Source organism: Myxocyprinus asiaticus, chromosome 11 (genome assembly GCF_019703515.2).
Source record: "Myxocyprinus asiaticus isolate MX2 ecotype Aquarium Trade chromosome 11, UBuf_Myxa_2, whole genome shotgun sequence".
NCBI lineage: Eukaryota > Metazoa > Chordata > Actinopteri > Cypriniformes > Catostomidae > Myxocyprinus > Myxocyprinus asiaticus.
The window spans coordinates 8,372,701-8,400,415 of NC_059354.1; the positions used below are offsets into that span (position 1 = coordinate 8,372,701).

Below are 27,715 nucleotides of genomic sequence, written 5' to 3' on the forward strand. Positions count from 1 at the left end.
GCCTCACCCTTTTTCCTCCAAACATAACGATGGTCGTTATGGCCAAACAGTTCAAATCAAATCAAATCACTTTTATTGTCACACAGCCATATACACAAGTGCAATGGTGTGTGATATTCTTGGGTGCAAGACTACAGATTGGTCTCATCAGACCAAACTGTAGTCTGGCTTTTTTATGGCGGTTTTGGAGCAGTGGCTTCTTCCTTGCTGAGCAGCCTTTCAGGTTATGTCGATATAGAAACTTGTCTACCTGTTTCCTCCAGCATCTTCACAAGGTCCTTTGCTTGTGTTCTGGGATTGATTTGCACTTTTCGTACCAAACTATGTTAATCTCTAGGAGACAGAATGTGTCTCCTTCCTGAGCAGTATCATGGCTGTGTGGTCCCATGGTGTTTATCCTGGCATACTATTGTTTTTACAGATGAACGTGGCACCTTCAGGCATTTGGAAATTGCTCCTAAGGATGAACCAGACTTGTGGAGGTCCACAATTTTTTTTTTTCTGAGGTCTTGGCTGATTTCTTTTGATTTTCCTATGATGTTAAGCAAGAGGAACTGAGATTGAAAGTAGGCCTTCAAATACATCCACAGGTACACCTCCAATTCAATACACCTCCAATCAGAAGCTAATTGGCTAACTGTCTAAAGGTTTGACATAATTTTCTGGAATTTTCCAAGCTGCTTAAAGGCACAGTTAACTTCTGACCCACTGGAATTGTGATATAGTCAATTAAAAATGAAACAATCTGTCTGTAAACAAATGTTGGAAAAATGAATTGTATCAGTAAATAAATTAAATTACTGAATTACTGAACTGGTATTGAACCTGGAATATTACTAATATTAAAAAAAAGTTTTAATTTTATCTATTTGTTTTTCTTTTTTTTTTTATTCCATTGAAACCTCATGAAGAGTATGAATGCTATGTCAACACAGAACCAGTTATTAACATAAGTGTAGTGTTGAGTGACAGTATACCAACAGTGTAATTACCAGACAAAAATAAAACTTTATCCCATCTCAATACCACGTACTGAATATGCACTTGCCGTTGACAGGTGGAATGACACACTTTCACGTCGCATTTGTTAAATGCAGAAATATATGCATTAAAAAACAGATAAGAGAAATACCATTCCTTCTAGCTGGAAGGCGCGCACGCGCACACACACACACACACACACAAATTGTACCAATGTATTAAAGGTGATTTATTGTCATTTTCACTATACAAAATTCCACAAACTGTCAGAGACATTTACACAATTTGTTCAGAGGTCATAAACCAAGAGGACAAACAAACGGCAGCAATTGCAAGAATATCTCATTTTTGTTTTTTTACTTCCAGTATGTCCCTTTTAAAAATACACATTATTGTACACAAAGATCTATAAACACTGTATCTATGTCTATTCACAAAATGAAGCCCAATATCCATACATTTCATATTCATGGCTTGAAGTGTTATTTATTACTATTATTACAAATTCTTTGCCATTAGAATTTAATAAGATTATTTTAAATCAGATAATTTTTTTGAGTGAGGCACATTCTCACTGTGATAACAACTAGATTTTTTAGTGGTTCCCTTCCTATGCAACATTTCTGGGTGGTTCTGGTGTTCTGGATGGTTGCTTACTTAAGCTGCATGATTTGAGGTATCATTCATACCATAACACAGTGTGGGATGAGTTACATGCCGAAGCTTAATACATGGGGTTAGGTGTTTGATCATATCTCTTATCCCAAGTATAAGCAATATCAATACTTAAAGGGACAGTTCATTTGAAAAAAAAAAAAAAAAATTGTGTTATTTACTCACCCTCATCTTACATACCACAAATGATATAGGCTCAGTCACCATTCACAATCACTTTTATTGCATTTTTTCCCCCTCCATACAATGAAAGTGCTGACTGAGGCTGCCAGTCACTGCATACATTTACTGATCTCCTTTTGGGTTCCAAAGTTATACAGGTTTAGAACAACATGAGGGTGAGAAAATTTTAATTTTAAGAGTGATCATTCCCTTTAACAATGGATCTGAACTTCAAAAGCTCTCATTCACACAGACACATTCACTTAAAATTCTGAATATGAACACATGTTCAAGTCTTTAAATAAATATTGTATGTCTTCATCTTGTTATATAGTCTTTGGTCACAATAATCGCTTTCCTCTGAAGAGTCAGTATTTTGTTTGTGCATGTGTCCCGAGTGTGTCACCATATACCCTGATGCTGTGTCAAGCTCATTCTGTACGTCCAGGACAGGACAACATACAGAAAGATGTCCTTGGCTTCCAATTGACATCAGAACGTCTATTTTTCTTTCTGACTGCACAGACGCAGATGTTCCTTTAAGTTCCTTTGCCATCCGTATCGTCAACAAAGGGATTCTGTCTTGTTGTACTTCACTTTCCAGTGGTTTAGGAATCAGAGGTTCACACAGCTCTCCCTCATCTTCCTGTGGTCCCAGAGCACTCAACAAGTTGACTTTCCTGAACTATCCCCTGATGCATCTGCACACTCCTCTGTTTGTTGCCGAGACTGTTTGACTGTCTGAGGTCTGGTTCTCTCTGCAGACACTTCCAACACCGCTTCCTCCTCACACTTTTGTTGGGAGGGGTTGGTTACACAAAGGTCCAGGGCTGCTACATCTTCTGTATGACACACTCCAGAACGGACACGAAGAGAGTTCTCTTCACTGTTATTAATTTTCAAACCACTGTGATCAATTATGCGACCCATGTAGGTGCAACTGGCTTCCTCGTTTTCATCATCATAGTCATCCTCATCCTCTGTGTCCATCTGTAAGAGCAACAGTTGGAGAACTTGCAAACTGTTTTATGGTGACAGTGTACAACTGAATGTAAAACAGTTAAAAATGAAAGGTCTAAATTATTTGTTTATTTATTTATTTATTAGATTTAAAGGTGAAGTGTGTAATTTCTGTGCCACTTGCGTCACAAAGCATAATTGGTTCAGATGTGCCAGAACACAATTCATAACATTTTCAACATTGCAGCAAGTGATTGCTGCAACCCATTTCTTTTCACAGACAAAAGTCACTTTTTCTAACATTAGACTTGCAAGGACAGAAACAGTGATTGTCATTTGAATCCATCTGAATTTTTTTTTTTTAAATAAGCAAATGTTCTTGTAAGTGTTATTGTTGATATGCATTGATATATTAATATGAACTCAATGTATGTGATTTAATATTTTAAAGAAAGCATCACACAGACCTTGTGGGCATTTTTTTCTTCATCTCCATGTTCCTCTTGTGAATCTTGCTGAACATTCAGTGCGTGACTGTTTTTGGTGGGATTATTTTTAGATTTGCTCATCAGCTGATCATCAGGAAGTGACACACACTCAGTTAATGTCTGTTCAGGGTGCAGATAGTGTGCTTGTGCTACATTACTCTGAAACAGAAAACACAGAGAAGATTAATAGTGGTCGACCAGTATGTGTTTTTTTAATGGCCGATGCCGATATCCAGAGAGCAGTGTGGCCAATAGGCCGATACAATGCCGATATATCACACAATTTAACATAGTAAATAACAAACAGAAAATTGCTATAGAAAATATAACTCTTATTTTATTTACACAATTTCACCCAAAACTAAAAAATAATATTGTATTTTAAATGATAGATTGCAGTTTCTTCAGATTTCTGTTCAGTCATCAAATTTTAGTAATTTATTTGCACATGAAGAAATTGTTAGATATATTTTAGAAAGAAGGAAATAACAGTACACACAGTAGTCCAGCAACCATGGATGGTATGTCCACATTAGCAATCTCATTTTCTCAAAAAATACCAAATCAAACCAATTGTACATACAGTGCATAGTGAATAAGACATTTACTTCTAGCACAAGTGATGTGCTTTTACCTTGGGCTGCATCCGTAAACGTAGGCAGCAGACCTGCTACCTTGCTGCCTAATCAGTTAATGGCTTAACTGACAAATGTTTGGAATTAACTGATTAGGCAGCAAGTCTGCTGCCTACGTTTACGGATGCAGCCCAAGGTAAAAGCGTCCGTAAATATTTGCCTTTTATCATTAGAAAAGAAAGTAAAAGTTGACAGGGAACTGTTAAGGAGTGACTGTTAAAATACGTGCATTATTTTCATCCTACTTTCATATACAGCATTTTCCTGGTTTCGGACACAGTCTCGAAGTTGCACTCAGGCGCACGTGCGGGACCAGCGTTGCCTCAATCTCCTGACAGATTAAACGGCCTGAATCGCCTGCTTTGATTGACACGGACTGACCATTATGATCTGTGAAACAGATCAACATTTGATCCTGATATTTTGACTCTGGCTGATAGAATACGCACTTCAGAGGAAGATATTAGATGAGCGCTTGATGGGAAGAAAACGCTGGATTTTCATGAGGTTCATGAATTTGCAAATAGTATATAATACAATTTTTATTGATATTTGCCTTTTATCATTAGAAAAGAAAGTAAAAGTTGACAGGGAACTGTTAAGGAGTGACTGTTAAAATACGTGCTTTAGAGGTAAATAAATGAGTGCTCCACAGGATGCTGGATCTGCTGAAGTTGTGTGAGGTTGGTTTATTACATTTGTTTTTATGAGATATCTGCATATTTGCAAACTGTATATAATACAAGTTTTATTGATATTTGCCTTTTATCATTAGAAAAGAAAGTAAAAAGTGGCAGGGAACTGTTGAGGAGAGAGAGGGAGAATGAAACAGGTGAGCACTTTAACATTATGAGCTCAAATGTGTCTGCCGTGGCTCTGATATGCGGAACATTTAAATGACACTGTGTTGCACACCGGTCTATTACTGTAGTAACACGATGGCACGTAACAAGAAAACGAAACATGACTGGTCATTTACATGTCTCAGTCACTTCACATGCAAGCAGGCGATTCTCAGCGTCCTCAAGAAATAAATCGGGAAATGGGAAAATTTATCAGCTGATGCAGATAATTAAAAAGTCAGAATATCAGCCGATTTATCGGCCTTGCGATATATCGGTCGACCAATAGAGATGAACAAGAGTTATGTGCTGATACACAATATTTAGAGATCAGTTCAGCTTAGTTAGACTGATGGATCTTGTTTCTACACTAACAGTTCAGATACAAGATCTTAACCTCTTCATAAAATGAACTAGATGCAAAATATTGATCTGATTTTGCAAAAAAATACAAAATAATCCGGTTTTGAAAGCCTGTGATTCAGACTCTGTTTTCTCTACTGTATGTCACTGCAAAAGGAGTTAGTCCATTCCACTAGATGGCTGCAAGTATTAGGAAAAAAAAAAGTCCTCTTATCACTTTTCATCACAATATACAGATCTGAAATGCAGGTGGTGCTCTAACACAGCTGACACCTCAACATGTGCTCGTCCATAGACATTCAGTCTATTTTGTGATACCACGCACCTTCCCTGCTGTTTTGTCGAATATCTCGGCCTCTGAGTGGATTAGAAGTTTAATGTAGGTGTTGTTGGAATGCTGAGATCCTCGGCGATAATGTATTCTATTTTTATTTTATACTATCGATGGTAGTCTGGAACATAATTTTGACAATCATTTGTTTATTATGCTTTTCTCCACAAAGCCATGCAGAGCTGAAGAGGTTTAAAACTATTTTGATCGAAAGGTTTATTCTTAAATGCTTGAAATTAGTTTTGTAGACAAAGATAAATTGTGCCTACAGTATGTATGAATTACTTTATTATAATTTTTTCTGGAAAGGCAGACAGTGACAGAAAAACAGTCAACAAGTGTCCAGCATACATGTGAACACCTTAAAAACTGTTTAAAAAGCATCTTAGGATGCACCTCGTGAAGTTGCCGAGCTGGAATCTAGACAAAGGCATTACAAAAAAAACAGCTAAAATATAAGAAAGTTTATTTTTTTATTTTTGGTCACAATATAATTCCCATACTACTGTGTTATTTGTGTTATTTTGATGCCTTTACAATTATTCTTAAGTGTGGAAAATAGCAATAACAAAGAATCAGTCAGTGGTTTAAAATTTTTGACTGCTACTGTTTGTGATAGACATTTACAAATAGGAAGAACAGCCATTGGGGGAAAAGACATATTTTTGCATGACATCAAATAATAATTTTTGAAGTCAAGATGCATCTATGATTTTCTTTACTACAGTATCTCAGCTGTTTATGTTAAAACCAGTGAGGAAAATACTCCCTCCTATCTAATATAGCAACCAAAAGCAGAGTTTGAAAAATGCACTGTACAGCAAACATGAATTTGAATTGAAAAATGTTTTCAAATGGTGACATTTATGCCTGATCTCTGACCTCAGACATGGCATAAAAGTGAGAGCTGATGTTACACTGGTACACACATGAATGCAAAGGCAAATGTGAGTGGCATAAAGACTTCTATTTCTGAAAGTGACTGTTAATGTGTGGGTAGAAGTGAAGGTAGTGAGTGAAAAAAGGCGAGTAGGAAAAAAAATGAAGCGGGGTAACAGACAGTGTGTGTGTGTGTGTGTGTGTGTGTGTGTGTGTGTGTGTGTGTGTGTGTGTGTGTGTGTGTGTGTGTATTTCTGGTAAACACAGGGCCAGATTCAAGCACGTGTGGAGATGTTGAAGTTAACTGGAAGCTACAGTCTAGATATCGAAGACTTCTAAAAGAGTGAGTGGGGTGCTTTCTCCTTTGATGACATCAGTGTTGAGTTTATTCTTAGGGCTGTGGAGTGGTCTAAAGCTTAGCCAACTTTACCTTTAACATTAATTTTAAGACAAAATCTACAGTCTTTTATTAAACAACCTTAAGCTGTTCAGGAACATACAGTACAGTCTCTAAAAACAAATGTTTTTATAAGGTTAGAAAAAGTAATGATAAATTACCATCCTGATACTTGTAGACTGAGTCTTACCAGTGCTTTAGGAAGAGGGGACTTGATCTTACATACAGACACTTTGTAGACCAGACCGACTGCCAGAACCAGCACACACAGACCTGATACTGCTGCTCCCAAAGGCCAACTCACTAAATATACCAGTACACACAGACAGAGAGAGAGACATTAACATAATACTTTCAAATACGCAAGTGTGCTCAGGTACCATGTGACTAGGGTTGCCAACTGTCCTGAATTAGCAGAGAAATCCTTATCCTGCATTTTGGCCAAAAATGCTGATCGGTAGAAAGGCAAAATAATCGTTTCCCCGATTACATGTAGTCTGTTACTACCTAACACGGTCTATATGTTATTTTATGCTGAAATATTTGGTGTATCATTGCAGGTTTCATATTGGCTCTTTGGCTCTTGAGGTCTATTCTTAGCACTTGCCTTGAGTTATATTCTTAACGACCTGTCCTAGTAATTTGCACTGTGCACTTTCTTACAATGTAACTTGCTTTGATATGAACGCCTCAGAACCTAAATGTAATGTACTGTAAATGTAAACTGTAGATACCAACTTCTCATTGTTTCAACCACAGAATCAACTAACTAAAAACAAGAGTTGTATTTCCTGATGGAAATAGCAGTGCTTGCAAGGCAGCAGAAGAAAAGTGTTAAACTTAAGTGTAAGTTTAGGTGTTAGGCTTTGCTTCTGGGTAAATGCAATGCTGCATCATAGCGGTGAAAGAGAATTCACCCAGGACGCATTCTCTATGCACACGTGTCAGATGTCTTTGGCTAACGCATCACTTTTGGCTTTTTCCAGCATCTCACATCATGAACATTGCGTTTTAAGATGGCAGGTACAGTTAAAAACAGTTTGACTTTTACAAATATGTTCAAGACCTCTGCATTCTCCTCTATTCTTTTGTGCTCACTAGGGATGTCCCGATACCATTTTTTAGAGAACGAGTACGAGCTCCGATACTTCCTTTTTGGTCCTCGCCAATACCTGTTCTTTTGTTTTATTTTTTCAGAATTCCGTATAAACAGTCTATTTCAATTTTATCATTAAAATCGAGTCTAAATAAAAAAAATCATTAAATATTTAATCAAATGAAAACAGAAAAATCAATCTTTACATAATATTGTATTATTTTTTATCAAATAAAGTGCTTTTATACAGAACCTCACAGCACAATCAAAAACACAACATTTCAAATTATTTTAGTCAAATAAAGTGCTGCATAAACAGAGCATCAAAGATGAGAGATATTGCTTTAATAGAATACAATTACTATTGATTTATTATTATTAGCAGTAGTAATATTAAATTTGCTGTAAGCGATTTTTTTCATGGAAAAATATGCAAAAAAATGTCCCTACTCCCTTAAAGATATTAATGAAATAAGTGTCCTGAGATATCTCACTGGTCTCTGTGACAGCTGTAGACTCTGTAAACAGCAAACAAAAATGTGTCACCAGACCACGGACATTGGCAGTTTTCAATTGTCAATCATTTTGCTCGTTCTCATAGTGCTGTATTTGAAGCGGATCATTGAAGTTATTATTCATACTGTTTGTCAGTTGAGGGCGCTATTGTGCCACTGTTGTATTTGACAGACACAGGAACAAACAACGCTGCTCTTTTGCTTGGTTTTGGTCTCAAAATGATCTTTGGAGGGTGGGGCATGGCTAATTCAAGGGCTCAGTCACGTGAAAATTTTGGAATGCTAAAATCGCTTGCAACACCTTTAAATATTATACAACATACAGAAGTGATCTATTTCTGTCATAATTTTTTCCATTTTAATTGAGATTTTATTTTTGGAGAAAAACTTTTATTTTGGAGTGAAGTCCTTTCTGTTTCTGTGTGTTTTTGACAGTAGCTTCTCACGTCTGGAAAAAGAAGTTGCTACGTGACCCAATGGGATTATTAAACTGCAAAAGGCTGCTATTTTACAAAATAAATATGAAGTCTGTGTGTGCCTCGCTTAAAGTGAATTAGTGCTCTGCTTGCTGTCATCTGCTACAAACAGAGTATGCAGTGCTCATGATGGTGTTTTTCCTATATGAGCAGCTGGCATCAGCACAACACTGGCTCAACACATTCACAAGGCTCAGATTTGAAGTGTGCAGCACATGCAAACTTTACTGTATATTTATCTCATTAAATTGCAGTTTTTGTGATTTAATAATCACATTAGGACATAATGTGATTTTAATTTGTGCGCTGAATGTTTATGGAATGACATTCGTACGTCAGATGGTATCGGTTTTTGGTATCTGAATATTTTTACAAGCACGAGTACAAGTACATGACTGCTGTATCAGACCTCGATGCCAGCATCGGTATCAGAACATCCCTAGTGCTCGCACTACCTGTTTTTGCAATAATTTCTAATAATTTCCCAAAGTAACATTTACAAAAGCCAAAAACCGCACACCTAATGCCGAAATTACCTACAAAAAAGTTTGTGTTAAGTGGTTTGAGCTGTTGTAATTGCAGAAATGTAATACTTAGTGTTAGTAGTTTAGAACAAACCAGAATGCTTGAGGAATATTGGAACAGTGCATCCTTGTGAGCACTGTAAAATTTGCTGGAAAAGGTCTGTTCTTACCTCCTATTGGCTCTTCTTTACTAGTGTATTCACACTGCCAGGCAGAAGGTCGAGTGTTGCGATTGAAGTTGATCTGTGGAAGTACTCTGACACAGTACTGAGCACCTGCTTGAAGATGCTGCAGTTCATACTCGCCACTCGATATAAAGATCTGGTTAGACTGCGATTACATGAACACAAAACAAGACTTCAGAACAGATATTACATGAAGTTTTTAAACTGAATCAATGTATGTGAGCATTCAGCTGTCATCAGTAAAAGCACAAAGCCATTTCATCACTGTTTATTCTGAAATTTTTTTATATAAGGATCATTTAAATTTGTTCATATTCTTCATTCATAATAACCCCAATCTGATCAATGTCTACACTGAGTGATGAATCTACGTTGAGTAATTTTTGTTGTTTTGTTGTTATTGTTACACTGTATTGTCTGATTTGGTTTATTCCTGGGCATGTTGGCGGGCACGCAGACGATCTAAGTCAGTCTCTCTCAGCCTCTTGGGGAGAGTGGAGGGGGTAAAGTGATTCATATTCACATTTAGATTCTAGTGGTTCTGCTGTTTGAGGCAACTTTTCTGTTACCGATCTAGTTGCCAAAGTTTACGTTGACTAAGTATTTTTTTCTATTTTCTTTTTTGGCTAGTTTATAGATGAATTGTATGTTTATTGCACCCCCTGTCCTTCCTCTGAATGTAAAAAAGAACCTTTGGGAAATGTGACATTTTCGAGAGATTCACCCTTGAGAAGAGATAAGAGGAGGACGTCGCATGATAAGCGACTTCCAGTGAAACAACCTTGAACTGCACTGAGGCTACAATTAACTTCACTTGTCGAGATACAAAACCACTCCTCCACAGCAATTCTTACCTTCTGCTCTCCTGCTTTCTTCCAGCTTACATTGAAGGAAACAGAATTATAAAACTCAAGCAGCTGATGCTTCTTCCCGGATCCTTTAGGTAGAGAGATATTGATTTTCAGACAGTCCCCACAGCCAGACAGATGTATCGTGGGTGGACCGATGATGGCTGGACAAAACAAACCAAAGAGCGACAGTAACCTTTAGATCCGATCCTGACAGAGTGGTGTATTTGGATGATTCTTCAATTAGGGGCACTTTTGACTACTTGATATCTTTAAGAATGAAACTTCGTCAAGCTGTGTTTCACCTTCATCTTAAAACATCCATCACATGTACTGGAGTAAAGATCTGATCATGACCCTGATTAAGTGGATTTGTGATATTATGTGTGATGGTAATGACACTTACAGCGATTCTTTGTTATAAAAAGTACAAACTGAACACATATAGTAATACCATAAAATACCAAATTAATTGAAAATATTTTTCTTTTGCAAAGAATGAAAAGTAGGAAATTTCTGAATGTAATATCTTTTATAAATTATTATAGAGAGGAAGTTAAAAGGTCTGGGTGAGAGACAAGCCCAAAAGAGAGACATTCTAGCAAATGTCACATTAAAGTAACACATGATTTAAACATGTTTTAAGCTATTTTAATCCATCCTTTAAATCTTGAATGATTGTTTTTATTAATATATTTTTTCTTTACATTATCCTAGGGGACAGAAACATCCTCCTAACTGAATAAACACCCACATTCACATGAAAAGTAAAAATTAAAGTCAGTAATGTGAATGTAAACTTGTTTCACATCATTGCTAACCTGCAGACTTTCAAGCATGACTTACTTTCTTCATATGGTTTAATAGTGAGATTAACCCTGGATGATGTCATGTTGTCCAGTGATGCCCAGAGAAAGAAAGTGCAGGATGTGTAGATATCCTCTAACACTCCAGACACATTTACTGTTGTATTTCTGATGTTCAGCCACACTGTTGGCTTTCCAGAACTGCAGCTGTACAGATAATAACATTTCAAGATGGTCAAAATTGGCAAACTTTTACGACAAATAATGTGTGAGCATTTTGCACTGGAAAAACAGCCTCAATTACGTTATAAAACTATTAACATAGTTTTAAAGCACAAGCCATAAAGTGTATACTAACTTTTACAGTTAGTTACAGTATTCACTTTCACTTTTGTCGCATAGAATTACAGTAATTACTCCTTGGAAATGAAGTATGAGTATTGCACATTTCTAGACTTTTTGTTCCATCTTGGTCATACTGATTGGAGAGTGTTGGTAAATCAGATTTTCTTTAGGTCAAACCACAGAATAACATCTGGGTTCTGGCTATTACACAACATGCCTACTAACCTTCCTTTTAAGCTATTAGCTTCTTCATAGTTTTCTGATGGAAAATGAATCTGGGCACAGTGCAGATAAATGCAGATTTTTGGCTGTCTGAGGCATTACACCTGTTTCATACCACATGCCATAGCAGTGTGTATGCAAAGCTGCAGTGCAACTTCAGCAGCAGACCCGTGATGAGCTTTCACACTGGCAGCATTTCTTCTGTGTAACAGCTGCAAATAAAGTGACTTATGTATTGACATTGAGTATTTCCTTTAATAACGGCCATAATTTATCAAATGGATATTAGGAGTGGGACACTGCAAAATATTATAAACTTGATCGTTATGACATCTAATTTACATGAGGAGGACCGCATTGACCGCATTACTACATGAAAATGGTCATTAATTCACAGAACTGAACCAAAACCTCAAACTGAAGAATATATAGAAGCATTCATGAGCCATTATAAGAGGACTTCTAGAAAGTAAAGTCTAGTTAATAAATCTTTCCCTCTCACTAGTGTGTATGATTTGTCTACTAACACAGAAGAATATGGACATGCATCACAGGAGATTTATGCAATTTCTGTCATTTTTTTTTCTGAAAGTCATGAAAAATCCCACACAGTGTGATTTCCAGCACATCTCAAATTCTGTATTGTGTTTAATAGAATTCTGTGCTGGAAATGACACTGATGGAAATGACATTTTTAACATTTCTGAAATAAAATGGCAACCTCCTATCTCTTGCTAAGGCTAATTTCATAGCTAATATTGTATGTACTCTTAATATACACAATTAAATCATACTTAATCATTTATTATTGAATAATAAATGAATAATATTGAAAGTCTGGGTCTGTGGCAAGGCAAAAACAGTAAAATCAAATCATTTGAAAAGTACCAAAAATAAATAATGAAGGCCTGGTAAAAAGTTTTAATGTGACTTCCATATAATAAAAAGAAAAAAGTTGAATTCTGTTTGTTTTAATAAAAATCAGCCCTTGAGACATGCTTAAATGTTTGGATTCGGTCAGATTTATTGAACAGAAACTCTTTGTGCACAGTTACTGCATGTTGAACTTGCATCAAGCCCAACAGATGAATGTTTTCTATATAAGACCATATTGCAATAAAATAAATACATTTATAGGTTGATGTATAGGTTTATAGTACATTTTTAACGAGTTTTTTTGCAGAGTTCAGCATATGCCACACAGAAAAAACATAAGCTCAGTGTCAATGAACAGCAGATGTTGTATATTTACAGGAAAAGGTATTTGAATATATACCTGAAAAGCAACACACATACATTTAAACAGCTACTAAACTGTGACTTAAGTTTAAAACCTCATACCTTCTCCTATAGTTTAAACTCTGAAATGAAAATTCTCTCATCATTTTCTCTCCCTCATGCCATCCCAGATGTGTATGACTTTCTTTCCTCTGCTGAACACAAATGAAGATTTTTAGAAGAATATTTCAGCTCTGTAGGTCCACACAATTCAAGTGAATGGTGAACAGAACTTTGAATTTCCTAAAATCACATAAAGGCTGCATAAAAGTAATCCATACAACTCCAGTGTTTTAATCCATATCTTCAGAAGCGATATAATATGTGTGGTCCTTTTTTAATCTAAATCTCCACTTTCACTTTTATATCTGAAAGTCACACGTGGTGCCTGTTTAGTTTCACTTTCAAATTTGAAAGTGAAGGTTAAAGTGGAGCTTTAGAGTAAAAAAAGACTTAAATATTGATAAAAATAATAAAGATGCTAGCACAGATAAGTAAAATGCACTTACTATTTATTTTAATATATTGGTTAAAGAGCACCTATTATGGTTTTTCAAATATTACCTTTCATGTAGTGTGTTATATAGCTGTTTGTGAATGTAAAAAAGTGGAGTTATTGACTCCCAAAAGAAAGAACCGATTCTGAACACCTGAAACGAGTCCTTAGTAATTCCAGACTTACTTCCTGTACTAACCTACGTAATTTGGTAACAAAAAACCTGCCTCTGGTCTTCATTGGCTGCTCGTGAACAGCTTTGACCCGCCCTCAAACACTACACTAAGCGGTAGACCAATCACAACAGACTGGGACATCTGACCAATCAGAGCAGAGTAGGCTCTCTGAAAGGAGGAGTTTAGAATGAATCCTTTAGAACGGATCATTGAACGAGTCGTTTTTGACAAGGTAATGCTGCAATTTAAATTATGAGCAAATTAAAGTGTTTTTTGACCTTGGATGCATGTAAATCTATTGTATGAGACCTTTAAAACAAAATTAGGCACGTTTAAAAACCATAATAGGTGCTCTTTAAGTGCTGTCCTAAAAGCCAGAGACATAAAGCTACACCTTTATGACCAGTCCCAACCAGTAGGTGGCGCTATGCAGGAAGAATGCAAATGGCCAAAAAAACAAATGAAGAAGACTGTAAAAGTGAAAGTGGAGATTTAGAGTAAAAAGAGAGCTCTTTTTCTCACCCACACCTATGATATTGCTTCTGAAGACATGGATTTAACCACTGGAATCTTATGGATTATGGTTTCCTTTATGTACATTTTTGGGGATTCAAAGTTCTGGTCATTATTTACTTGCATTGTATGGACCTAAAGAGCTGAGATATTCTTCTAAAAATTTTCATTTGTGTTCTGCAGAAGATAGTCATACACATCTGGGATGCCAGAAAGGTGAATCAATCATGAGAATTTTCATTTTTGGGTGAACTGTCCCTTTAAGGTAGATCATTACACTGAGAATGCTGGATCATGCAGAATGCAATGGTGTATTTTGTCAATGGCCTCATGGTTGTTTATTTTATTTCTTGTTTTTTTTGTTTTTTTTGGTTGTGCAAATAAAGCACCTTCTTTATTCTACTCAACAAGGAATCAACAAGAAATGCTGTATTTGCTTACAGAGTAGACTTACATTTTGTTTGAACACTCCCACCTTGATACAAGATTGTAAACAGTCTGCGGAGGTGAATTTCTGCCAGGGCTCCATTGTAAGATGTGATCAAAGTTGCGTGACAGTATTTTGAAGTTAACTGGAGCAGGTATTGTGTGGAGCACTAGAGGAAGACAAACATAAATATGAAAAGACAAACAATCTCTTTGATTCTTTCTCATTCTGCTGTATTTGACTGTGGATATAATCCATACACAATCACTTACTAGTATGAAAATAGACAAGAAAAAAGTTGGGCTGAAAATCTGAGCTACAAAGGTGTTATCTGTCTAACAAAGATCAAAGGTGGAAAATAAGCAAATGCACATTCAGGCCAAGATGCCACAGCTGCAGGTGCAAAGCAGTAGGAAAGGAAACCACAAGTTTCACATGCTCATTCAGCACAGAAAATTTCACAGAAACAATAAGAAAACGTGTGCCAGGGAGAAAATAAATGCAATGTTTGTTATGCTAATTAACTTATGAAATAACATAATACCAACTCTCTTCTCTTGTTGTAATATTTGATCATTATTTCATTTGTTCAATCATGACAACTCAATATGTATTTTTCAGTTTTAGTGCATTTAGAAGAAACAGCTGGACTTTCTAAGCCACATTATTACTAAAACTGTTAATTAACAATCATTTTGTGGAGCCAAGTTGTGTAAAAAGGAGAACTTATATTAGATGCTATGGAATGATTCTGTTTTTGAAAAATGCACTGCTTGTCAACATACCTGTAAAGTAGAGAGGCATGAGGATTAGAAGCCCCATAAATATTGTGCTCATGTTGACTGACAATCATAATTCACGATCAGCAACAACCTGACACTGAAATATAAAAAGCAAACAAAATAAAAATGAATAATGTGCATCACAAAAGGGAAGGAACCTAGAGTTAGGTGGAGCATTTATTCATTTATCAGAAAAAGTTGGAGTATTAAATGATTTCAGGACTATAATATGAACAGTCATGCAAATGCCACTAAATCAGTTCAATGCTGCTATTAGCATGGTTGCAGGCATGTTTAAAAACATAAAAATACTTCAGTTGCACAAATGCCCTAGTACACAAATGAGACCATAACCTACTTCACAACATCTGTGCATCAGCAGCTGACAGTTCTCTCTGTGACAGTGACAGCACAGGTGTTATGAGAGAAAGCATGCTCAATGATATCTTTTTACCTGGACAAAGATCCTGACAATGTTACTAGGTAGTTAGTATATATGGTGAGTTAAAAGTGCCTGAATATGTAAAACTGAGCATTCACATTAAACTTCAAGCTTTGTGAATTCAACAATGATATGATTTTTTTTTGCAGGCAACACTTAGAAGAATGGCTGCATGATTGTGGAAAAAAAGCATAATTGTTAATATTATCCTTGACACTGTAATTGCAATTAACTGTGATTAATATATTATTAGGGTGTAAAAATGCCACCTCGCTGGCCCAATGGCAGAATCCAGCGAAGTGGTTAAGGTATCTGCGCGTTCGTCTTTTCTGCCACACTTGTGGTTTTGTCATCTTAAATTGGTTTTAGTTAAGACCGAATCTGACTCCATTAATAATTTTATCTGACTCCAATTATATTAGACCTCAAATTTAGTTTGATATTCCAGATATGATTGATCATCAATCGAGATCTTCTCTAGATTTGGATACTTGATTATTCTAGTTAATTCTATACTTTTAAATTGCACTCATTCATTCGTAATCCAATTATGGTCATGCCGGCCGTGTACATGGATCCAACGGTCACAAACTTTTCAGTTTGATCTTTAGCCAGAGGTAAACGACTAATACTAAAAAGAATGATTACTACTGCAGCTTATCTATGAGTAGTTTTGCTTAGTTTCTATAGATCTGAATACACTTAATTAACGTAATATTAGCTCTAGACAGAGGTAAATGACTAATACTGTTCGGATAAGGCCAACCAACATACCATTACCCAAATAGTAGTTTTGTTTAGTTCTATAGTTTCCTATTACACTTGACTAGAATAATATTAGCATCAAACAGGGGTCATGACTAATGCTCTTTGGATGGGTAGCTCAATACTACATTGTTCCAAATAGCACTTTCTTTTAGCCTTTACAGTCTATTACACTTAACTAAATACAAATGGTAAATCAGAAAGTTTAAGATCCCAGTTGATGTGCTTCATGCTCCATCAAATGCTGGATCTTAGTACTATGGGGATTTCTGGCTACAGAAAATTCCAGTGAACAATGTTAAATTTCCTTAAATACCCAAACAATAGAAAACATAAACAAAGGGAATGTGGGAGTGGTTAGGTTTGGAAGTCCTGTGGTCATATTTTATTTGCATACATGAGGTAATTTAGATGAAAGACCAAGGAGGTAGGCGCACCCCCAAGCAGTGGACAGAATTCGTCTACATTCTTAAAACTGTATTACCAGATATTATGCGGTTGTGGGGAAGAGACCAAAGTACCAGTCGCACTGAGACCTTTTAAATGATACCAAACATGCCTAGTTACATTATTTGTATGGAGAAAGACTGAGGAGAGAATGGAACAGAAGTGGAAGAGCAACAATGAGGAGTGAATTTGCAGTATTTGCTCAGTGGGATGTGGTGCCTCAGGAAGAGATGCTAATTGTGAGAAAGTTCATATGTTGATTTTCTCAAAGATCATACATTTGCTCTTAGCCTCCCTGGCGAGTTTTGTCCTTTGAATGCAAACACCTTGGCACCCCGCCTTACAAGGGGCCAAACACCGAAGGTTTACTGGCATAGCCCCTATTGCATCCAATAGTTTTCTAATTCTCCTCCTTCTTCCCCAATGGGAGTCTATGGCAGCCCTATGAATGCTTCATAGGAAAATGATGAAATCTGGCACACTGATAGGGGTGGGCATGAATAGACCCTAGACAAAATTTGGGGTCTCTAGTTAGTATACACATTAACTTTTGTTTTAATTTTTTATAATGTGATAAACGTCTTTTCTTTGCTCCTTGGCGAATCACATTGAACAAATCTGCTGAAAAGGCAAGTGAAAATATTCACACGCACGCGCACATCCCCAGTTAACACAATCCACACCGGTGGCATTCATTGGCAACACATCAACCAATAAAACGAATTCATTACACATTTGTGACTCCTTGTCTGCAACTGTGAATTCAAAACACAAGCTTTGAATTATTGTCAGTGAGTGCAGATTGCAACATTCAAATTTTTATTTTCCAAGTTTTCACATCGGTGCTGTGTCAATTTCAACTTACGAGTAAACATATTTATTGTACAAGTTCTCAAATCCAAATATGCAAGCTCTTGAGTTTTGCTACTGATTTACCTTCATACTAAAGCCCTCACTCTGGAGGGTAAACCCTTTGAAGGGATTAGGGCATAGGGATGAGCCCTTCGGAAAGGCACGCACCCATATGCCCTGTCCCAATACCCTCACTTGCGATTTGTCCTTGTCTACTAACCCATTTGTCTTATGTATTTCTGGTGTTTGGCCTCAGTGTGTAAGTAGATGTGAAGACTGCGAGCGTGAGGACGACTTTTGATTGCACGTTGGGACACTCATAGACTAAACGATGTTGGTTCTTGGTAGTGACAACCGTTTTTGTAGTTGCACTAAGAAGACTAATTGTTGTTGGTAGTGGTGACTGTTAAAGCCTACTTACAGTGGTAGTGGTTAAAGGATATTCTGGGTTCAATACAAGTTAAGCTCAATCGACAGCATTTGTGGCACAATGTTGATTACCACAAAAATTAATTTTGACTTGCCTCTCCTTTTCTTTAAAAAGAGCAGAAATCTGGGTTCCAGTGAGGCACTTACAATGGAAGATAATGGGGACCAATTTTTGAATGTTAAAATACTCAGTTTCAAAAGTATAGCCACAAGACATAAAGGATATGCATGTAAACACTATTTTAGTGTGATAAAAACACTTACTAACCTTTTCGGTGTAGTTATAGCAACTTTTACAACTTCACTGCCATGACGATGTAATGTCAACAAACCCTAAAACCCTAAAATTACTGTAAAACATTACTATTTAAACAACTTTACAGCTCATATAATACATGAGTTTTAACAGAAGAATTAATGTAAGTGCTTTTATAAAATTATAAGCTTCAAATTCTGCTTTTAAACCCTCCAAAACTTGGCTCCATTGACTTCCATTGTAAGTGCCTCACTGGAACCTCCATTTTTGCTCTTTTTTTGTGGTAATCAACATTATGCCACAAATACTGTCGATTGAGCTTAACTTGTACTGAACCTGGAATATTCCTTTAATAAAATTTCTATTTTAAAACAACACTTACTAATTGTATAATGTATGCCACACTAGCTGATAAATTATCAAAATGACCAGCAGTATTAGGTGAGAACAAACCAAATAAAGTGATTATTAGGCAAGAAGGATAACAAATAGGTATATAAATATACACATAAATACATATTTTGTAATTATGATGCTGCTCTTAAAGGAATAGTTCAACCAAAAATGAAAATTTGCTGATAATTTACTCACCCTCTGGCCATCCAAGATGTATGAGTTTCTTTCTTCATCAAAACAGGTGGTAAGGTCACGCGTCACGTGGAGGAGGAGTCAGGAAGCGCGTCATTGTTTACAAGAGAAACTTGTGCCATTCACAAACCAAAACAGTCCAAAACAATTTCAAAACAATATAAAATAAAATAAAAATAATTTCCAAATAATAATAAAAAAATAATGTAAACAATGACGCACTTCCTGATTCCTCCTCCACGTGACGTGTGACCTTACCAACGAGCTTACATCATCCCTCTCATGAGCGCACGTCACAGAGATGTAAGGAAGCAAACATTTGTAGTTAAAAAGTATATAAGTATTGTTTCGGTTCTAAAAATAATCAATCATTTGCGTTCAGAAGAACTTTATTTGTCGATTGGTGTCATGTGGATTATTTTGATGCACCCTAAATATGCATTTTGGACCATCAAAAAAATGGAGGACATTCACTTGCATTGTTTAGAGGAGGAGGCCTGAAATGAAATCCTAAAAATCTTAAATTCTGTTTTGATGAAGAAAGAAACTCAGATACATCTTGGATGGCCTGAGGGTGAGTAAATTATCAGCAAAGTTTCATTTTTGGGTGAACTATTCCTTTAAGTCATCCCAACCAGTTGTAAACATTATATTACACTTTATGTTGAATCTATTCATATATACAACAATAACATATGTTTCACTTACGTTTTACTATCTGACTATAATAAATAACTTATATTGAAAAGATTTCCTGATTGCTCGGGTAGGCAGTGTGTGGCTCCTGATCATGATGAAATCTAGGGAAACACTTAGCCTGAAAGACCGCTCAGATGCGGTATTCAGGCTAATGTGGATTTAGTGTGGGTAAAGAGCACTGAGCGTTGGCATGTTTCAGACACGGGACAGTCTTGAACAATTACTTGGTGCCTCGTGCTTAAGTAACAAGATCGCAAGTGTAGGTATATGGACAGGGCAATAATTTCTGTAGAAAATCCTAATGAGACTGACCTAATTGAAGCCCCGCCCACTACCAACAGCTGCTACTCATTGCCACTAATGAGTAGCCCTTCATAAGGGAGTGTTTGTTTCAGCATGGCAGCACTTCCTTTGTTCCCCTCCTACCGTGTTTCCAATGGCGCGGAAAAACTCAGCTGAACACCGCTCACCACGCCAAAGAGCTGCCGCTTTGGGCCGTGTTTGTGTGTTTTGTCTATCTTTGTTTTCCGTATATGAGCAATAATATAATCTTATATCCGATTACAGTTGGAAAGATGCCAGCTTCAATTCCGAATGCCCACAATGTACAAACAGTGTTGATTTATTGCACTTTTGCTTACCCTGCCAAAGCATTGCCACAATGAATGTGTGCAATCATCATTTGAAGTCTGTTTGAAGTCAGAAATATACATGATGATGTGATTGAAGCACTGAATCCAGAAGAAACTCCAGCATTAAAGGCATATTTTAAGCGCTTAAAACAGACGTCACTGCTTTCAGCTCACAGTGATTGGCTGGCGCCTGGCATTTTTTGTTCCTCATTTGCATAAAGCTGAGGATTTTGAACTTTTGACACCCTCAATGCTTTATCTGCTCCACTGTCAATCTCACAATCCACCTCGAAAGCATGGCGCTCGACTTCCATAGGAAATTAATTGAAAACACACACTCACCTTTGCTCAAAACGCGGCAGTGTGAACGTATGGATAGTTTGCTGCTTGGGTTGTTAATTTGGTGCTGTGATTGCGTAAATAATGCAAGTCATGTTATATAATACTGTTTACAATATATGAAGTATTTTCATGTACAGTTGTGCTCAAAAATTTGCATACCCTGGCAGAAATTGTGAAATTTTGGCACTGATTTTGAAAATATGACTGATCATGCAAAAAAACTGTCTTTTATTTAAGGATAGTGATCATATGAAGCCATTTATTATCACATAGTTGTTTGGCTCCTTTTTAAAACATAATGATAACAGAAATCACCCAAATAGCCCTGATCAAAAGTTTACATACCCTTGAATGTTTGGCCTTGTTACAGACACACAAGGTGACACACACAGGTTTAAATGGCAATTAAAGTTTAATTTCCCACACCTGTGGCTTTTTAAATTGCAATTAGTGTCTGTGTATAAATAGTCAATGAGTTTGTTAGCTCTCACGTGGATGCACTGAGCAGGCTAGATACTGAGCCATGGTGAGCAGAAAAGACCTGTCAAAAGACCTGCGTAACAAGGTAATGGAACTTTATAAAGATGGAAAAGGATATAAAAAGATATCCAAAGCCTTGAAAATGCCAGTCAGTACTGTTCAATCACTTATTAAGAAGTGGAAAATTCAGGGATCTCTTGATATCAAGCCAAGGTCAGGTAGACCAAGAAAGATTTCAGCCACAACTGCCAGAAGAATTGTTCAGGATACAAAGAAAAACCCACAAGTAACCTCAGGAGAAATACAGGCTGCTCTGGAAAAAGATGGTGTGGTTGTTTCAAGGAGCACAATATGATGATACTTGAACAAAAATGAGCTGCATGGTCAAGTTGCCAGAAAGAAGCCTTTACTGCGCCAACGCCACAAAAAAGCCCGGTTACAATATGCCCGACAACACCTTGACATGCATCACCGCTTCTGGCACACTGTAATTTGGAGTGACGAGACCAAAATAGAGCTTTATGGTCACAACCATAAGCGCTATGTTTGGAGAGGGGTCAACAAGGCCTATAGTGAAAAGAATACCATCCCCACTGTGAAGCATGGTGGTGGCTCACTGATGTTTTGTGGGTCTATGAGCTCTGAAGGCACGGGGAATCTTGTGAAAATTGATGGCAAGATGAATGCAGCATGTTATCAGAAAATACTGGCAGACAATTTGCATTCTTCTGCGCATGGGACGCACTTGGACTTTCCAGCACGACAATGACCCTAAGCACAAGGCCAAGTTGACCCTCCAGTGGTTACAGCAGAAAAAGTTGAAGGTTTTGGAGTGGCCATCACAGTCTCCTGACCTTAATATCATCGAGCCACTCAGGGGAGATCTCAAACGTGCGGTTCATGCAAGACGACCAAAGACTTTGCATGACCTGGAGGCATTTTGCCAAGATGAATGGGCAGCTATACCACCTGCAAGAATTTGGGGCCTCATAGACAACTATTACAAAAGACTGCACGCTGTCATTGATGCTAAAGGGGGCAATGCACAGTATTAAGAACTAAGGGTATGCAGACTTTTGAACAGGGGAAATTTAATTTTTTTTCTTTGTTGCCATGTTTTGTTTTATGATTGTGCCATTCTGTTATAACCTACAGTTGAATATGAATCCAATAAGAAATAAAAGAAATGTGTTTTACCTACTCACTCATGTTTTCTTTAAAAATGGTACATATATTACCAATTCTCCAAGGGTATGCAAACTTTTGAGCACAACTGTATATCACCATCCTTGCAATTCATGATATTGTTGAACACTTATTCATGTTTATTCCTTCATATCTTTCGTGAATTCATGTTTTAGATACCGATGAAATTTATGCAATGAATCTCTCTATACTGGCAGTGGTCACTGAAATAAATTATGCAAACAGATGCAGGTTTCAAGGTGTTTTGACTGACACCCTATTGTGATAGTCCCCCTACGATTCAGCATTCCTACCCCCCTAAATATTTTACAGTTTCAGACAAAAATCTCAAGAATGAATCATGTCATTTAAACATAAAAACAACAGTGTGAAGATTTAGAAGGGGAATTCCTAGTATTATAGATATTTCATATTTATATATTTTATCAGTATTGCACAGGGTTAGGTGTAATCCTATTACAAATTAGTTTCTGTAACCTAATAACTTTTAAAGTCAAAAAGTAATGTAACATTACATTTTAAATTCTTGTAATCAGATTACAGCTACTGACTTTCAGTTAAGGTAATTACTTTTAAAGGGACAGTTCACACCAAAAATGAAAATTCTCTCATCATTTACTACCCTCATGCCATCCCAGATGTGTATGACTTTCTTTCTTCTGCTGAACACAAACAAAGATTTTTAGAAGAATATTTCAGCTCTGTAGGTTCTTACTATGCAAGTAAAAAGGTGCCGAAATTTTGAAGCTCCAAAAAACACATAAAGGTATCATAAAAGTAATCCATACGACTCCAGTAGTTAAATCCATGCGTTCAGACACAATATGATAGGTGTGGATGAGAAACAGATCAATATTTCAGTCATTTTTTTATCATAAATTATTCTCCCTGCCCAGTAGGGGGCGATGTGCATGAAGAATGTGAAGCACCAAAAACAGAAGAAGGAGAAAGTGAAAGTGAAGTGAAGACTGACTGAGCAGGGAGGAGAATTTACAGTAAAAGTATAGTATAGTTTTGATGGTCGGAACGCTCCAGGAAGTCCTGTAACTGTCTCTATGTGGACTAGTTCACATTAGTTTATTGTGCTTATTCAAAATCTGGTAAAATGCTCCTCCGGTGCCGTTCTCAATGCATGTTATAAGCGAACCAAACTATTGATCATCTATCTATCGGACTATTGGCTCTCGTCCGTGTCTCACCTGCTAGAAATATGCTTTGCTGCTCTCCCATTGGTCATTGTTTTGTAATGTTTATTTGTTATATGTCTCTCTGTTTAAAGTTTTATGTTTAATTTCTGAACAGCATCTTTGAGCTTTGGAAAAGGCACTATACTAAATAAACATATTATTATTATTATTATTATTAATCATGTTGATCTACTGACACAGAAATCATGGCTGGTATTAAAAGTGATTGATATCTGTTTTGTATGATCTGCTGGTGGAATCCCTAAACTGCAAATGCAGGAATTGATTTTAGACTTTGTGCTGAGAATAGACGTGGATCTCAAACATCTAAGCGCAATGACCTTTTTTTCAGGAAAATTGCTGTTTGCGCCACTTCATTAACATTGAATACAGCCACAGTTTGCGCACATACAACCACAGATAGCACAAACACTCCCGCCCATGCCCACTTGCGCTTTGAACTGACACGAAAATTACGCTTATAATTAGCGCTCTTGTGAAAATTTGAAGAAGTAGTGCACGGTAGTTGCGCGTAACACTGCTCAAATCTAGCAAACTTCTTTTGGTCAGATGTTTTGCCTGAAAAAGAGTGCTTGAGCTATTTTGCTTTCATATAAACGACACTTGCTGTTTGATATTTTGTTATCTAACGCAGTAACATTCAGACGTTTTAAGTGTCCAAATAATCTTTGGAGTGGCTGTACATGTTTTTATCTAGTTGTATCCAAGTAGAGTATGAGTGTCATAGTCATCACACCTGCAGTACCTGTGCTGGACTGGACATGAGGGAGGTGATTTATGAGAAGAGCACGTGTCCATTGGTTGAATGTTTTGCCCTTTTATCTGAGATTCTGTTGAAAGCTGGTGATTCACATGATCTGTGCAGACAGAGAAGAGATAAATCAGTCCCGGTTCTACGGGGGTGCTTGAGGGTGCTAAGCACCCTCAAATGAAACTTAGAGCACCCTCAATTGCAGACCAGGGCAAACTACTGCCCGCGGGTCGATTTATCATGAACGTTTTTTATTAGATCTTTCATTTATCTGGCTTTTGGACCTATCGCACATCCACAAGCTTTTAATATGCTCAGGGTTGCCAGATAATAGATGCAACACCCCAATCAGAGATTTATACTAGCACAAAATGGAAATATTTCGCCTTATGTCATACTTAATTTATGCAATCTGGCAACCATAAATGCGAGTGCACGTGCTTTCTCTCTGCAGAAAAACAAACAACAACTTAGCGCTCAGTGCACGGAGGGGACACGCGTGTAAAACCAAGTGAGAGGAATATATTTATTTTTTGTGTTATTTGTAAAATGCTGAAGTCCCTCACACCTGTATGTGAATGTTACTCTGGCAGTAATCATTTATCAGTGTCATGCAGCCTGTTTTATTCAGTGGTGTGCTGAATGGGGTGCCAAACATTGATGAGACCCACAACATGACCCATGAGCTTGTAAACAGGTTGATAATGTTCTGAGAATAAAACAAGTAAATGGGTCCACTTTGCGGCCAACATTAAAATAAGCTTTTAGAATCTCTTTCCTGAATATTTTATTTTACTTTTAAACCAGACTCCTGATATAGAGTGTTAAATTGAATACTAAATTACCATTGCATTGAAGTATGGTAAAATAAACCATTAATAATTTTATTCAGCCTTTATTCAGTTTTACTAACACATGATAGAAAGTATAGCAGCAAAACTTCAAGCAATCGCAGAATGGTCCCATCAGTCTGTGTACACTTCAGAAAAGTGTGCATCATTCATTGAGTGCATGTCTGGGCTTAAAAGAAAACTATGCAGAACTTTTTATCTTCTCTGTTCCATGTTCTAATTAACGGCTGATGTGGCCCCAGTAACAAAATAATTGCACACCCCTGCTCAATTGAATATGTAAGACTAATACTGTAAATTGGCAAGCAGATTTTCTTGAATACCAGCAAACACACAAAAATCCCTGCAGTTTGTGAACACACAACTGCTGCATCAAAATTTATAAACATGTATGATTTTGCAAATCAGTATGTATGCAAATCATAACTGTGATTTTATAGGCTAAATATGCGACCGTTCTCACAAGGCACAATATCTGGACATATTAATCATATTTCTCCTTTTTTCCCCTTAGCCCAGCTTTTTTTTTTTTTTTAGAAATGCAATTGCGTGATTTGGCCACAAATCGCAAACTGAGCTTTCTTTCTTATTGAACACAGGGGGAACAGTATCTGACAGTAACATTCCCAGCTGTCAGGATGCGTTCCTCCTGCTATAATGGAGGTGGTTTTAAGACAAAGATAAAACCTCAAAATTTGTGTGATGTTATTTTTTTTTATCTACAATTTGTTTTGACCTTTGCTCAGTAAATTGTGGTGAAAGTGTACTTGTTGGGGCAGAAAACCATCAGATTTAGTTTAAGCTAAACAGCTGACCTAAAGTGGACAACGGAGCTCTCTTGTGGCCAAATCACGCAATTGCATTTCTAAAAAAAAAAAAAAAAAAAAAAGTGGTCCAAGGGGAAAAAGAGAAATATGATCAATATGTCGCATATTTAGCCTATAAAATCACAGTTATGTAAGTGAGCACACATTTATTCCAAAAGTCTTCAACATCCAAAATGAAAACTCTCACAAATATAATATTATTTATTGATAGAAATAACAGTAGGTGGTTGTGTTCATAAAGACATAAAAAATGCAACAAACATAGGTTCTGTTCCCCCATTTTCAAAATATAACTAGACAGTCATGAAATTTGCCTTTCACTTCTAGAATACAACATTCTACAGCTAATACTCGTTCAAAACTCTAGTTTTGAGCCTTAGCGCTCTCCGTAGTACCTCAGTGATACGAGCACAGCATCTCGGGGGCGAGCTTTTTGAGAACGCGCACTTCCTTCGTCGTTTGGATGGGGGCGGGGCTGGGGGTTGTGAAGGGAAACAGACTTTGACGCAACACCAGTTCTGAAATAAATATAGTTTTAAAGGCCATAATTCACTTACAAAAAAGTACCATGGTGTAACCACGCTTTTCTAGACACGTACCATTCTTTAAAGGCTACTATGTAAATAAACTGTATATGCAGATGGTAATCATTCAGAGCCTTGTATCATGTTATATGGTAATACCATCTGATACCATCACTGTACCACAGTACTGCCACAGTACATGTTTGTTTTGCAACAGAAATTAAATATTCACAACAAAAAATTAATGAATTAAACAGCAGATAAATGAACGTAATCTGTGTTGTTTTAATATGCGTTGTCTTTACAAACCAACGTACAAACATTATGCAATTAAACGAGTCAATGTTAATATTTCTGAAGTTCACCTGAACACGTTTAAATGGTCACAGTACCTGTAAATCCGTGATGTTCTTCATCCGTTCGTCGGTGATAGAGAGCACATTATGAGTAGTGTCACTCTACATATATATATAGAGAGTTCAGCTAGATAAACAGCTGCTGGAAGTTCCCAACTTGACTTTCCAAACTCATTACAGAAAATCACGTGCTTCAGTGTTTCCTCAGAATGACAGCAGCCCGTCACTTGATTTTCTTTGAAAACAAAAGAATGGCAGACCGATATTTAATATGCACGTTTAAAAGAAAATAATGGGCGGGATTTAACGGCCAGGAAACGATCATTCTCTTACGATATTTCTAACTGTACATTTTCGGGTTTTATACAGTTTATAGCTGTCATCATTCAGGCGACGGCGCATTCACACGGTACCTGATGCTTTTCTCAGCGCTGCTCAAGATCGACCAATCATAGGCGTCTGTAATTAGTAGATACTAATTAAACCTAAAGACGAGATGGGTGAAAGGTGCCATGCGTTGTTCATGTCAGGCTACTCTGCCTTACAGGCTCCATATTGTTTGGATTAGGGCGGGGGTGGGGTTAGGACATCTGCTGCCTCCAAGGAACAACGCGTGGCACCTTTATACAACGGGCGGACAAAGACGTGTCTGCTGCCT

At 36.9% G+C, this 27,715-nt stretch overlaps 1 protein-coding gene across 11 annotated transcripts; it reads right to left on the reverse strand.

Moving 5' to 3' along the window:
- Window positions 1–1,186: 1,186 nt before the first annotated feature.
- LOC127447761 (interferon alpha/beta receptor 2-like) lies at window positions 1,187–27,578 on the reverse strand. Of its 11 annotated transcripts, none has more exons than XM_051709813.1 (12): window positions 27,471–27,578; window positions 27,094–27,292; window positions 26,573–26,695; window positions 24,494–24,605; window positions 15,406–15,499; window positions 14,648–14,789; window positions 11,204–11,370; window positions 10,364–10,521; window positions 9,495–9,654; window positions 6,904–7,016; window positions 3,246–3,425; window positions 1,187–2,808 (listed from the first exon to the last, which is right to left on the reverse strand). In XM_051709813.1, exons 5-12 carry the CDS (start codon window positions 15,455–15,457, stop codon window positions 2,482–2,484), a joined length of 1,299 nt encoding a protein of 432 aa, XP_051565773.1. In that variant the 5' UTR covers window positions 15,458–15,499; window positions 24,494–24,605; window positions 26,573–26,695; window positions 27,094–27,292; window positions 27,471–27,578; the 3' UTR covers window positions 1,187–2,481. The 11 variants fall into 11 exon arrangements, with proteins under 11 accessions (XP_051565773.1, XP_051565771.1, XP_051565777.1 ...); XM_051709811.1 differs by lacking the exon at window positions 27,471–27,578 and adding an exon at window positions 27,391–27,408; XM_051709817.1 differs by having other exon boundaries at window positions 26,573–26,652; window positions 27,094–27,570.
- Window positions 27,579–27,715: the final 137 nt, after the last annotated feature.

Coding starts and splice junctions, on each gene's coding strand:
- LOC127447761 (XM_051709813.1), bottom strand. CDS start 15,457: ATGAGCACAATATTTATGGGGCTTCTAATCCTCATGCCTCTCTACTTT. Junction 7,017..9,494: donor TAAAGAAGAGCCAATAGGAG/GTAAGAACAGAC, acceptor TGGTATATTTAG/TGAGTTGGCCTTTGGGAGCA. Junction 2,809..3,245: donor AAGAAAAAAATGCCCACAAG/GTCTGTGTGATG, acceptor TTGCTCTTACAG/ATGGACACAGAGGATGAGGA.